The 13,256-nt window shown below is 45.8% G+C and overlaps 1 protein-coding gene across 2 annotated transcripts in view; it reads left to right on the forward strand.

The window, feature by feature from the left end:
* Window positions 1–13,256, forward strand: part of CATSPERD (cation channel sperm associated auxiliary subunit delta) — a 46,948-nt gene that overhangs the window by 3,472 nt on the left and 30,220 nt on the right. For both annotated transcript variants that reach the window (XM_011235423.3, XM_019808478.2), the window contains 4 exons: window positions 5,438–5,510; window positions 6,229–6,343; window positions 9,732–9,799; window positions 10,917–11,030. In XM_011235423.3, the coding sequence (XP_011233725.1) occupies window positions 5,438–5,510; window positions 6,229–6,343; window positions 9,732–9,799; window positions 10,917–11,030 (370 nt within the window). The remainder of the gene's footprint in view (window positions 1–5,437; window positions 5,511–6,228; window positions 6,344–9,731; window positions 9,800–10,916; window positions 11,031–13,256) is intronic.

The following is a 13,256-nucleotide window of genomic DNA, read 5'->3' on the forward strand; positions in this document are numbered from 1 at the left end:
GTGGAGAAGGGAGGTGGGCAAGCAGTTTAAGACGGCCCTCCAGCTTCTGGTGTAAGGAACAGGGTAGGAGGCGGGGGAAGGGGTGGCAGCATGGGATGGCTTTCTGCTTGCGACACATCGAGGGCACATGAGGCCAGAGATGGTAACAGAAGGTCATCTGCATGTCAGTGGTGGTTCTGGCTGTGGGCCGTCACCCCGGGATCCCACGTCAGCATCCAGAGGTTCTGGTGAATCTTGATTTTACAGAGCAGGTGGGAGAAGAGAAAGAGAAATTGAAAAGCAGGAGACAAAGAAGCTGAGGAAGGCAGGAGCCAAGGAGGAGGGAGGGACATCACAGAGAAGGCAGGGCATGTGGGTGGGGAAGCAGCCAACGAAGCAGTGGGACAGACAGAGAGAAAGCAAGGACACAGAGGTCCAAGGTTTATGTCACTCTCTCCAGAAGCCAAGACATTCCAGCACCTGGTACAACATGGATGAACCTGGAGGACGTTATGCTCAGTGACATAAGCCAGACACAGAAGGACACATCCTGCAGGACCCTACTCCCAGGAGGTCCCCAGAGGAGTCCCGTCCACAGAGATTGAGAGGAGATGGTGGGAGCCAGGGCTGGGGCAGGGGCTGGGGAGTCCGTGCTTCCTGGGGACAGAGTCTCAGTTTGGGGAGATGGAAAGTTCTGGAGATGGAGGGTGGAGGTGGCTGCACGACCACATGAAAGTGCTTAATTCCACTGAACTGGACACTAAAAAATGATCATAATATATTTTATGTGTATTTTATCACAATTAACATAAATTGTGAAATACACATTTTGTGTGTGTTTTACTGCAATTTAAAAAATTTAAAATTTTAATTAATTAAAATTAAGTACAGTGCAGAGTCCACACAAACTAAGCACATTTCACGCACTCAGTGGAGCTAGTGGCAAGCGTGTTGGACAGCTCGGAAGCAGAATGCTTCCCTCATCACATCTGCTTTAGAGCAGAAGTCACAAACGATGGCCTCACAGGCCAGATTCAGCACGCCACCTGACTTCATATGGCTGGCAAGTTAAGAATAGTCTTTATATTTTTATATGACTGAAAAAAAATCAAAAGTAGAGCCATATTTTGTGACATGTGAAATGATGTGAAATTCAAATTTCGATGTCCACAATAAAGTTTGACTCTCTGTGGTGGCTTTTGTGCTACAAGAGCACAGTTGAATGGTCAAGACAGAGGCCATGTGGCCCCTAAAATATATCCTTTCTGTCCTTTTACAGGAAAAGTTTGCCAGACCCCCAGCTTAGAGCATAACGTGCTTAAATGATATCCTGATGCTTGGAACACATTGGAGTCAGAGAGGGTCTGATTCCAACAGCTTCTGGCAATGAGACATTCTAATGCTTAATAAAATGATGAAAATGTCACTTTTTGCCTGTAGCGTTGGCGAAGGTGAGGGCAAACGTGGATGAGGCTAAATGCGTTTGGACAGTTTGGCAGAATCTGTCAAAATGTTCAACACACATTCTCAGACACAAGGATCCCATTTCTTAGCAGTTAACCTAAAATTATAACTTGTTTATGTTGCTACCGTGTATACTTCCTGAGACATTTGTCCCACCTGGAAACTCTCCATAGGGTGTCCTTTCCTCTTGCAGTCAGGGGGTAAAGCTTCTCAGGTGGCAGGGGCAGCATATGCAAAGGCCCTGAGGCAGGACCTTGCTTGATTTTTGGAGGAACAGCTCGAGGACAATGAGTGAGGGGAAGGAGTGAAGGGAGATGTCAACAGTATCAAATCACATGGGGCTTTGTAAGGTGTGGTGACAAATTTGGATTTCAGTAGAAAGCCACCAGAGATTAGGCAGGGGAGTGACACAATCTGACTGACTTCTCTTTTAAAGGAAATTCATTGTTGGGTGACCAACAGGAAGCAGAAATGTGAGACAGCATAAGGAGACAAGTGAGGGGCTGAGACTGTGGTCCAGTGAGAGACCAGGGAGGCAGCCCTGGAGGGAGATACGGTTAGCATAGTTGTACATGGAAACTAGTGGCTCAGAGGAGGAGGGGTCTTGGGAGGAATGAAGGAAGGCTGCATGGAGGAAGGGGCATCAGGGACTAGCTGAAGCCCAGGTAGGATTTCAGTCCATCAGGGTGACTGTGTAGGGAAGGTCAGGAAAGCAATGAATTGAGTTGAGGAACCTGACTGGGGAGGGACAGTGGAGTATCAGCCCGGAGAAGGACACAGAGCTCTACTTGGCTAAGAGCTGGCCTTCTGTCTGTCAGCGTATGGACCGAGTGCCTCCCAGGATGAATAGCAGTTGGCTTTGGAGGGAATAAGCAGTATCAGGTGGCATGAAGGAGAGACACATTATGACGCGTGAGGCTGGAGTATAAAACTTAAGGCTAAGGTAACGACCGAGGGGGCCAGGGTGGTGGTCCTCAACTGGGGGGGATTCTGCCCCCCAGGGGAGGTTTGCACAATGGTGGTAAGCATGTGTGGTTGTCACAACTGGGGGTGCTGCTGGCATTTAGCAGACAGAGGCCAGGGGTGCTGCTGTCCCAGCAGTGTATGAGACAGCTCCCTAGGAAAGGATCATGTGGCCCCGATGTCAGTAGTGCGGAGGGCAAGAAGCCCTGGGATAGGGAGGCAGATCATGGACCACCCTGTAGGCCAGTTAAGAAGTCTTCCCCTTGATCCTCTAGGATATAGGTAACCGTTCAAGGTTTCTGAGTAGGAGCGTAGCCTGGCTGATGCCAGCTGGCACTGCCGTTGGAGCAGGCTGTTACCTTGTGCTATAACATCATGATATGTCTAACTTAAACACGTTTCCTGTTTCTTTCCCTTGTTTACTGACACCATATTTTGTTGTCGGCATGCCCGTCTTTTGCAAGACTGGCATGAGAGTCCCCTACTTTCTAATTTAGTATTTCAAACTTAAAAAAAAAAGATTTTATTTATTTATTTGAGAGAGAGCACAAGTAGGCAGAGAGACAGGCAGCAGGAGAGGGAGAAGCAGGCTCCCCGCTGAGCAGAGAGCCCAATGTGAGCCTCGATCCCAGGACCCTGGGATCATGACCCAAGTGGAAGGCAGATGCTTAGCCGACTGAGCCATCCAGGCGCCCCTCACTTCTAGATCCTTAACTAGGTTTCTAATAGCTATGGTTCCTGAAAAAGTGAGCCACTATATATTTATTTCAACCCCAAACTTGTTTCTTTGTATTTTTCCCCCTACTGAACTAAAGAAGGTCTTATAGGTAGAAAAAATGTTTGGTTATCTTTATGTCCCCAGAGCCTAGTATCCAATAAATGTGTGCCAAATGCACGAATGAGAGTTTGTTTAAAAAAAAAAAAGGCCAAAATAGGTGAAAACCTTATAGTATTTCAGAAAACTTTCATTTAGAATACTCACCTCAGGGGCTCCTGGATGGCCCAGTTGATTAAGCACCTGACTCTTAATTTTGGCTCAGGTCATATCTCGGGGTCATGCAATGGGAGCCCTGCATTGGGCTCCATGCTGGACGTGGAGCCTGCTTGGGATTCTCTCTCTTCCTCTCCCTCTGTCCCTCCTACCCACCAACCCCCGCCCACTCCCCACCCCACCACCCCTGCCTCCCGGCTTACGTGCACATGTGCCCACTTGCTCACTCGCTCTCTTTAAAGAAAAGAGGAGAAAAGAAAAGAAACGAAAACTCACCTCAATGACATATTCTAAAACAGAAACAAAACCCAAGATTGCCTGACTGGCTCAGTCCATTAAGCATCTGACTCTTTTTTTTTTTTAAGATTTTATTTATTTATGTGACAGAGAGACAGCCAGTGAGAGAGGGAACACAGCAGGGGGAGTGGGAGAGGAAGAAGCAGCCTCCCAGCGGAGGAGCCCAATGTGGGACTCGATCCCGGAATGCCGGGATCACGCCCTGAGCCGAAGGCAGACGCTTAATGACTGCACTATCCAGGCACCCCATCTGACTCTTGATTTCAGTTCAGGTCTTGATCTCAGGGTCATGAGTATAAGCCCTACATTGGGCTCCACACTGGGCATGGTACCTACTTAAAAAGAGAGAGAGGGAGGGAGAGAAACAAAACCCAAAAATAAGTAAACAAGTAAAATAATATTCTACAGTTTATGCTTCAGTGTTCCTTTCTCCTCCAATGTTTTATTGGTTTTGATGTCAACTGAGTATTTGCTGAAAAGTATTACCCTTGTAATAGAGACAATATACACAGAGAATTCGTATCACTCTCATTTGACTTTGTACTGGAGGTCCCAGACAATGCAATATGATGAGATAAAGACAGGAAATGTAAAACACATTGGAAAGAAAGAGACAACATTTGCCAAATCTGAGTATCAGCTACTAGAAGTAATAACTGAGTGCAGCAAGATGACCAAATACAACACACACATTGAAAACATCAACACCTCTCTTGTAAACCAGCCGTGAACACTCAGAAAAGGCAGTTATGAAAAACATCATTCCCAATAGCAACAAAAACTTTAAAACACATAAGAATTAACTCAGCAATTCCTTCTGTCTAAAACCATAAAACTCTCTTGAGGAGGCAGAAGAACAAGATCTGGATAAGGAAGCAATATACCATGTTCATGGATGGCCTTTCACTTCTTAAAAGTTTCCTGCTTGAAGGAACACATTGTTTCTTTGATGCACACACATTCCTGGTCTGAAACATTTTACTTTAGTGGGATTAGAACCATATAAATGACAAAGCTGAATTTCATCCTGAGTAAGGCAAGCTGCTTAATGTACATTTTATATAATTTTATATTTGACATGGTCACACTTTTAAAATGTTATTTCAAGAAGTCAAATACCCAGTCTACAAAGTTTACTCATGCAAAGATAGATAGATGATACATAGATAGATAGATAGATAGATAGATAGATAGATAGATAGATAGGCAGACAAAACCTAAACCTAAACTTTGTTTTTAAAAAGGGCGGGAGGGGGCACCTTGGTGGCTTAGTCTGTTGGGCATCCTGTTTTTTATTTCAGCTCAGGTCATGGTCTTGGGATCATGAGATTGAGCCCTGTGTCATGCTCTTCTCAGTGGAAAATCTTCTTGGGATTCTCCCTCTCCCTCTGTCCCTCCCCCCGCACCCTCCCACCCACATATGCACTCTCTCTCTCTACAATAAATGTTTTTTTTAAAGATTTTATTTATTTATTCGACAGAGGTAGAGAGAGCCAGCGAGAGAGGGAACACAAGCAGGGGGAGTGGGAGCGGAAGAAGCAGGCTCACAGGGGAGGAGCCTGATGTGGGGCTCGATCCCATAACGCCGGGATCACGCCCTGAGCCGAAGGCAGACGCTTAACCGCTGTGCCACCCAGGTGCCCCTACAATAAATGTTTTTAAACATAGAAGATTTTTAACCTTGCCTTTTTTCCCTTTTCTTGTGTGAAATTGTCCTAATTTAACTTTTATTATCTATTTCAGAAGACAAATGTTTTTCACGAGAGATAATTTCAAAAGTAGTCTCCTTCCACTGTCCATCCCTACGTCAATGAAGGTAGTTATTTTACTGAACCATCTGAAGGATTCTCAACATAAGTAACACTCACGGGGAAGACACAGTTTGAAAAGATCACGCCAGTCTGTTTTTATTAGTTTGGGGGCTTATATTACAATGTACTTCTGAAGATATTGGCTAAGCCAGGAGAAGGGTTGATTCTATTCTGCCCTTATTACTAAGGTAGGCTTTTTTTTTTCTTTTCTGAAGCAGAATTGTTGGAAGTGCTCCTTATAACTGTTTGTGTGTTATGAATAGATAGATTTTATGCACTAATTTCAGGGCCTCCCTAAATTGTCCTAAACCAAAACAGAAAAACCATTACCTTCTCATTAACTATCTGGAGAAATTCTACGACTGGCCCCTACACTAAAGAAGGCTTTGCCACCTATTAAAATGCCAGTGTTTCTCTTATAAGCAACACATTTATCATTTATGTTCATTGTTCATTATTTGCACTTTAGGCTTTATCCTCAGGGAAAGTTTTGATAAAGAAGAAAGAGATAGATAAGGAAGAAGGAGGTATCCGAGGGCACCAAGTACCAATTCCAAGCTCTTGGTTTCGGTTCCAGCTGACCCCAGAGTATTCAGTTCCCAACACCTAGGAACCAAACAACTTTTGTTAGCATACATGTTTCTTAAATGTGCATCTAGACATCTTACTTTCTGAATCGTTGGAAAGGATGCACTTCCTGATATCCTGTGTTGTTATTTTTAGGTTGGCATACCAGAAGTAACATCAGCACATATCGCTGACTCAGTATTGCTCTTAGTCGTGAATCAAAAAGTCTATATTTATGATTATGAAGCCAATTCCTGGAACGCATCTATAGGTATACATGTTTTGTATTTTTTAAATTTTGTTTGCAATCTGCCAACATCCAAGAACAGGTTTATTAATTTTGGAAATATAAACAATGCTACTCCTTGGATGTCAGCCTCTAGACACTACCTTGTCCTTTAAAATTCAAATGAAAATTACTCGTATGGTGGGAGCCTAGTTTCTGTCGGGGATTGTAGTCACAAAGCACAAAGGCCTGCTCTTACATGATTGAAGTAAGTGAGGGACATCAACAGGAATTGCATTGGAGTATATGTCAGAGAGGATCGAGGAGGGCCAAGAATGACTCATAAATGCTCGGTGACGAGGCTGGGTGATGGGAATATTCAGTCCCACCTACTGCCCATTAGGGACAGAACAGGAGAGAAGGTAAGCTGTATGAAGAGAGAAAGAGAACCCTCACGTAGGAGGCAAAGGGATGAGGTCAAGAATGAAGACAAGGAGATGCCATTCTTTAGAAAAGAAGAAGGATGGTCGGGTACCCACTGTGATGAGAAAGGGGTCAGTTTGGGGCGCCTGGGTGGCTCAGACAGTTGGGCATCGACTCTTGATTTTGGCTTGGGTCACGATCTCAGGAGGTGGGATTGGGCTCTGCATCGGGTTCCATGCTCAGCATGGAGTCTAATTCTCCCTCTCCCTCCACTCCTCCCCACCCTCCTGCTCTCTCTCTCTTAAATAAATAAAATCTTTAAAAAAAATTTTAAACTAGAAAAGAAAAGAACAGAAAAAAAGAAAAGAGGTCAGTTCAAGGTTAGCACGGCTGACATTTAGGGCCAGGTCATTCTTGGGCGGGGGGAAGCTGCCCTGGGCACTGTGGGGATGTGGGGCAGCATTCCTGGCCCCACTCCCTGCACCCCCCCACCACCTCATCCTGACACCACAAATGTCCCCAGACATCACCCAGTGTTCACTGGGAGTCAAAGTCTCCTCAGTCAAGAGCCACAAAGCTTGGTAGATCACCATCTTGCAATTCGTTATTCTTTTTTTCATTTATATTAGTTTTGGCAAAAGACTATGGACCCCACGAGAGGAATCCTTGCCCAGCCAGTGTGGTGCCTGCCGGGTGCTTGCTGAGCCCTGGCTGGAGAGGGGCCGGCAGCCCACTGGGAGAGACAGAGAAGCACAGGAGAAGAGCCACACCTTGGTCTGGGCTCTGTCTCACTTTTCATTACGTGTTGGGATTTGACCCTCAGCAACAAGGTGACCTGGCGATGATGCTGAGTGAATGATGCGTGGCGGGGTGGGGGTGCTGGTAGAGAATGTACCTAATCCAGGTGGAGCCAGGACCCAGGGCCTCTTGTCGGGACCATAGAAACAAGCCCCAGAAACCTGCTCTGACCCGTCTGGGGGCCATGTCATCGATTGTCACATCCAAACCAAACACCCAGCTGTCTCTGAAACATCCCTTCCTTGCAGAACTTACTGCCCTCAGCCAAACTGCCACACAGCCCTCCCTGCTTCCTCCCCTCTCTCCCTCCCTCCAAAATTCACCCATGAGCTGGCTCTTGCTTTGCTGCCTGGTCCTCTACCCCCTCCTGACCTTCCGAGTCACTTCTTTTCTCTCTCACACTTCACATCTCTTTCTCCTTTTTGGGGGGGAAGGGAGCATAAAAGTCACATTAAACTGACCCATTTTAACCATTTTAAAGTATACAGTTCAGTGGCATTTAGTACATTCCCAGTGTTGTGCAACCAGCACCACTATCTAGTTCTGGAACGTTCCATCACCCCAGAAAAAAGACCGTCACCACCAGCCATCACTCCCCACGCATCCCCAGCCCCTGACAATCACACACCCACTTCCTGTCTCTGTGGACATGCCTGTTCTGGGTGTTTCACACACATGGAATCACACACATTGTGGCTTTTTTTGTGTCTGGCTTCTCTCACTGAGCGTTGTGTTTTCGAGCTTCCTCCCCATTTTAGCGTGTGACTGCCCCTTTTTAAGGCTGAATAATATTCCACGGTATGGGTGAACCACTTTTGTCCATTCACTAGCTGCTGGACACTTGGCTTTTAGCCATTGTGTGATAGTGCTTATGTGTGCAATCCTGTATGAGTTGTATGTGGACGTGGGTTTTCAATTCTCTGGGGTAACCTAACCTAGGAGTAGGGTTGCTGGGTCATATGGAAACTCCACGTTTTAATATATTGAGGGACCATAAGGGCTCCTTGTAACATAAGTCAGTCCAGTCTCTATTCTTCCTCTTCTCTTCCTTACTTTCTTTAATAGCATCCGAAGGGCTGACTCTCCACCCTTTGCCCCACCCTGGCTCCCACCATCTACCTTCTGTCTCTATGGATGGAGCTCCCCTAGGGATCGTATAAGTGTCCTTCTATGTCTGGCTCCTCTCACTGAGCCCAACATCTTCAAGGTCCATCCATGTTGCAGGAGGTGTCAGAATGTCCTTCCTTCCTTTTCAAGGCCAAATAATATTTCACTGTGTGTCTACATGACATTTTTGCTCATCCATTCATCATCTGTCAATGGACACCTGGGTTACTTCCATGTTTTAGTTACTGTGAATAATCCTGCCATAAATATAGGTGTGCAAATATCTCTTTGAGTCTCTGCTTTTGGTTCTTTTGGGTAGAGACCAGAAGTGGGATTGCCACATCCCTATTTTCAATTTCTTGAGGAACTGTCATCCTGTTTCCCACACCACACGCACCGATTTACGTTCCCACCACCAGTGCACGAGAGTCCCAATGGCTCCCCATCCTCGCCAACACTTGATTTCTGATTCTTTGATAATGGTCATCCTAATACATATGAGTGCCATCACACTGTGGTTTTGCTTTGCATTTCCCTGATGATCAGTGATGCCGAGAGTGCCTTTTCCTGTCTTGTTGGCCACGTGTATATTTTCTTTGGACCTGAAGCTTCTGCTTTTACAATAGAATCAAAGAATGCCTCCCCAAGAGAAAGGACCCCTTCCTGCCATTTCGTCAGGGTCCTAAGAGTTCCTGCAAAACCAGTGGTTCTCGGCTATTACAGGTACGCCCCCCGTGGCAATGTCTGGAGATAGTTTAGTTGTTAAGATTGGGGGAAGGTGCCACTGGGATCGAGTCAGCAGAGACAGACGTGCTGCAAAACCGAGTACAATCCACACAGGACAGCCCCACAACTGAGAACAATCTGGCCCCAAATATCAGTGGTGTCAAGGTTGAGAAACCCTGCTCTACCCTTTTCCCTGAAATTGATGGAATTTCAGTCATGGTTGGCTGGCTTGTTTGTTTATTTATTTAAAAAGTAGGCTCCACCCCCAATGTGGGGCTCGAACTCCCAACCCTGAGATCAAGAGTCGCAGGCTCCACTGACTAAGCCAGCCAGGCGCCCCGGAAGCTCACATTTTTTTAAAATGATCTTGTCCTTTTAGGTATAGAACACCCTGTTACACATGTTTCTGGGGACAACTGTTGTTACAGCGGACATCCCTTTTGTGTGGTGAGTATGCAGTGTGGAGCCTGTCATTTTTTTTCACTCTGTTTTGATCATAAATAGTGATAAATGAAAATACGGACAGAGTAATCCCTGAGGGCTGGGACATCATGTTCCATGAGGGACCTGGACAGGGTCCCTTCCCCAGGGTTCACAAGAGGACCTGAGATACAGGATCACCTGGCTGACACACTAGGAATATACCCACCTAGCTTCCTTTTTTAAACTTTTATTTTGAAATAATTATAGACCCTGCAGGAAGTCCCCTGTCCCCTTCACCGATGGTCCCTCCTATGGTTCCACTTTACGTAACTATAGTAAAAAACTAAAACTGGAAGCTGACATGGAAATACCATGTGTGTCTAATTCTGTGCCATTTATCACATGTATGAAGTCACAGCAAGACTACTTCCTTCAAAATACTAGACTGTTCCATCAACCCAAAGCTGTCCATACATGCCCCACGGCCGGCCCCTAACCCCTGGCAGACACCAATCTGTTCTCCACCTCTATAATCTCATCATTTCAAGAATGTTCTATACATGGGATCCTACAACACGTAACTCTGGGGATTTGCTTTTTTCTGCAAAATGCCCTGGAGACTCCTCTCACTTCCCCTTTGTTGTCAAGTAATATTCTACAGAGTGGATCTGGTTGTTTCCACTTTTTGGTTATTATGAGTAAAGCTGCTGTGAACATTCATTTTTGTCTGCACATACGTTTTCGTCTCTGGGATAAATGCCCAGGAGTGTGATCACGGGCATCTCTCTCTTTTTTTTCAATTGAAATATAATTGAAATACAACAGTGTATAAATTTAAGGTGTACAATGTGTTGATTTGATACATTTGTATGTTGCAATATGATGACCACATAGCATTAACTAATCCTGCATCACGTGATCATTTCTTTATTGTGGTGAGAACAATTAAGGTGTAGTCTCTTAGCAACTTAGAAATTTATGATATAGTGCTGTTGTCCGTAATCACTGTGCTGTGTATGAGATCTCTAGAACTTCTCTGTCTACCCGTTGCAAGCTTGTACCCTTAAAGAACATTTCCCCAACCCCTCTAACCCTCCATCGCCTTTTAAAGAGACTGTTTTATGTGTGTGTGTTCTTCCAGGATATAAGTAATTCAGTTTTTGCTTATTTGCACGGAGATCAGATATCTCAGACCAATGTCTATTTCTCAAACACTCGGGGATACAGATTTCAGAAGTTTGTCTATGAAAAACAGGTATGTTCAATTTGGTAAAATGAACAACAAAAATAAATATATATTTATGTCCTGCACAGTAGGAGTAATTAGAATTGCTGGATGAATAAGAGCTTTTCTCTTTTTCAGAGTCTGATGGGCTGGGAGAGTAGGGAAAATTCCAGGGCGAAGGAGCTGGCTAGGCAGATTAGGAAGTTAGGAAAGGTTTCAAAAGGTGTTGGGTCATTGGATGATTTCAGGAGTAGTCATGTAAATACAGCCGGTGCCACAGCGGAGTCTGCACTGAACCCCAGGCCCGCCCGAAGACTGGTGCCAGTCGGTACCATTCTCATCCCAATTATACAGAGGAAAGAACTGTCCTGAGTCAGTTCCCACCCTCCCCAAATTATATTCATCCAGAACCACAGAACATAGCCTTACTTGGAAATCGGGCTTTTGCAGATTTAATGATTTAAGTGAACATGAGATCATACTGGATCGGGGTGGGTCCCCAATCCCCTGCCTGGTGTCCTTCTAAGAGGAGAGGACACGGCGAGATGCACACAGAGAAGGAGGCCGTGTGATGATGCAGGCAACATTGCAGGATCCATCTGCAAGCCAGGAGATGCCGAGGACTCCCGGCAACCGCCAGATGCTGGAAGAGAAGGATGGCGAGGTTTCTTCCTCAGAGGAACCAGCGCTGCCAACACCTTGATTTCAGACCTCCAGGTTCCACCAATGTGATGGTACATTTCTGTCATTTTAAGGCATCAAGCACAGGGTAGCCCCAGGACACGGATACAGGGGTGAAGGCACAGAGTGGTATGGGGCCTTTACCACACAGCTTGGCAGAGCTAGGATCCGAACAGCTGAAGTGGACGGGATCCTTGGGTAGCCAAGGGCACGAGGATGTTTTGTTCTGATGCAGAGAGTGGCTCCAACCCCCAAACACTCGGGATGTATGTGCAAAGGAAGGCAGACAGTCTACTCTGCTTTCGAGTCCTGACCGTGTCCTGAATGCAATTCCCTGCCCTGCCCAGGAGGCCCAAGGGAGCCTAGAACCTAACTGACTGCATATTTTCATCCAAAATTAGGCCTAGAAGGACTTAACATCTGTGCTCAGTTGAAAACAATCATCGCTAAGAAAAAAAGAACAGGTAGGTAGACAGATAGCTAGACAGACAGATAATAGGAATTGGCTCATATGCTTAAGGGGTCAGAGAAGCCCCGCTATCTGCCGTCTGTGAGCTGGAGAACAGGGAAGTCTGGTGGCATAGCTCAGTCTGAAGACAAAGGCCTGAGGACCAGGGAACGGCTGGTAGAGGTCCCAGCATCCAAAGGCCCAAGAATCAGAAACTCTGATGTTTGAGGGCAGAAGATGGACAGGACATCCCAGCTCAAGAAGAGAGAACAAATTCACCTTTCCTCTTCCTCTTTGTTCTACGCTGGCCCCCAGTGGATTGGGTGATGCCCGCCTACACTGGTGAGAGTGATCTTTATTGGGTCCCACTACATCAAAGGCAAATCTCTTCCAAGATCACCCTCACAGACACACCCAGAAACAATGTTTTACCAGCTACCTGGGCATTCCTTGGCTCAGTCCAGCTTGTTGTGAACCAACACAAGTCCACCACTTGTCAACTTGATGCCCATATGCATCTTCTTCAACCATCCTTAGTCTCCAAATAAAGACACTGACAAGGTCATCATTCCACCCAACACAATACAACCATCCTAAGTACAACTGAAAATGCTCTCCTCCTTTTTATGTGAAGTTTATTCTTCTCTTTGATGTCCCCTCAATCAAATACCAATTATTAATACAATAGTCTTTCTGCTCTGTGTGTGTGTGTATATGTGTGTGTGTGTGTGTGCGCGCGCACTTATTGTTGTTTTTGAGGCCAGAAGGCTGACATTCCTGAGCAGTTATGATTCATCTCCTTGGAGTTCTGCCAGCAGGGAAGGGGTTGGGTTGTCTGGTGGGGAGGTGATGGGCTGGGAAGTCTGGCAACCTGTGCCAGTTGGGATAGATTGACTGTATGTCTTAGTCACCTCGGGCCACCATAACAGACACCACAGACTGGGTGACTTAAACAGCAGACATTTACATCTCACAGTTCTGGAGGCTGGAAAATCCAAGATCAATATGCTGGCTGATTCAGCTCCTGGTGAGGGCTCTCTTCTTGGTTCACAGATGGCCACCTTCTTACCGTGTTCTCACATGAAGAGAGAACACTTGGTCTCTCTCTCTCTCTCTTTTTAAGATTT

This window comes from Ailuropoda melanoleuca, chromosome 4 (assembly GCF_002007445.2).
Source record: "Ailuropoda melanoleuca isolate Jingjing chromosome 4, ASM200744v2, whole genome shotgun sequence".
NCBI lineage: Eukaryota > Metazoa > Chordata > Mammalia > Carnivora > Ursidae > Ailuropoda > Ailuropoda melanoleuca.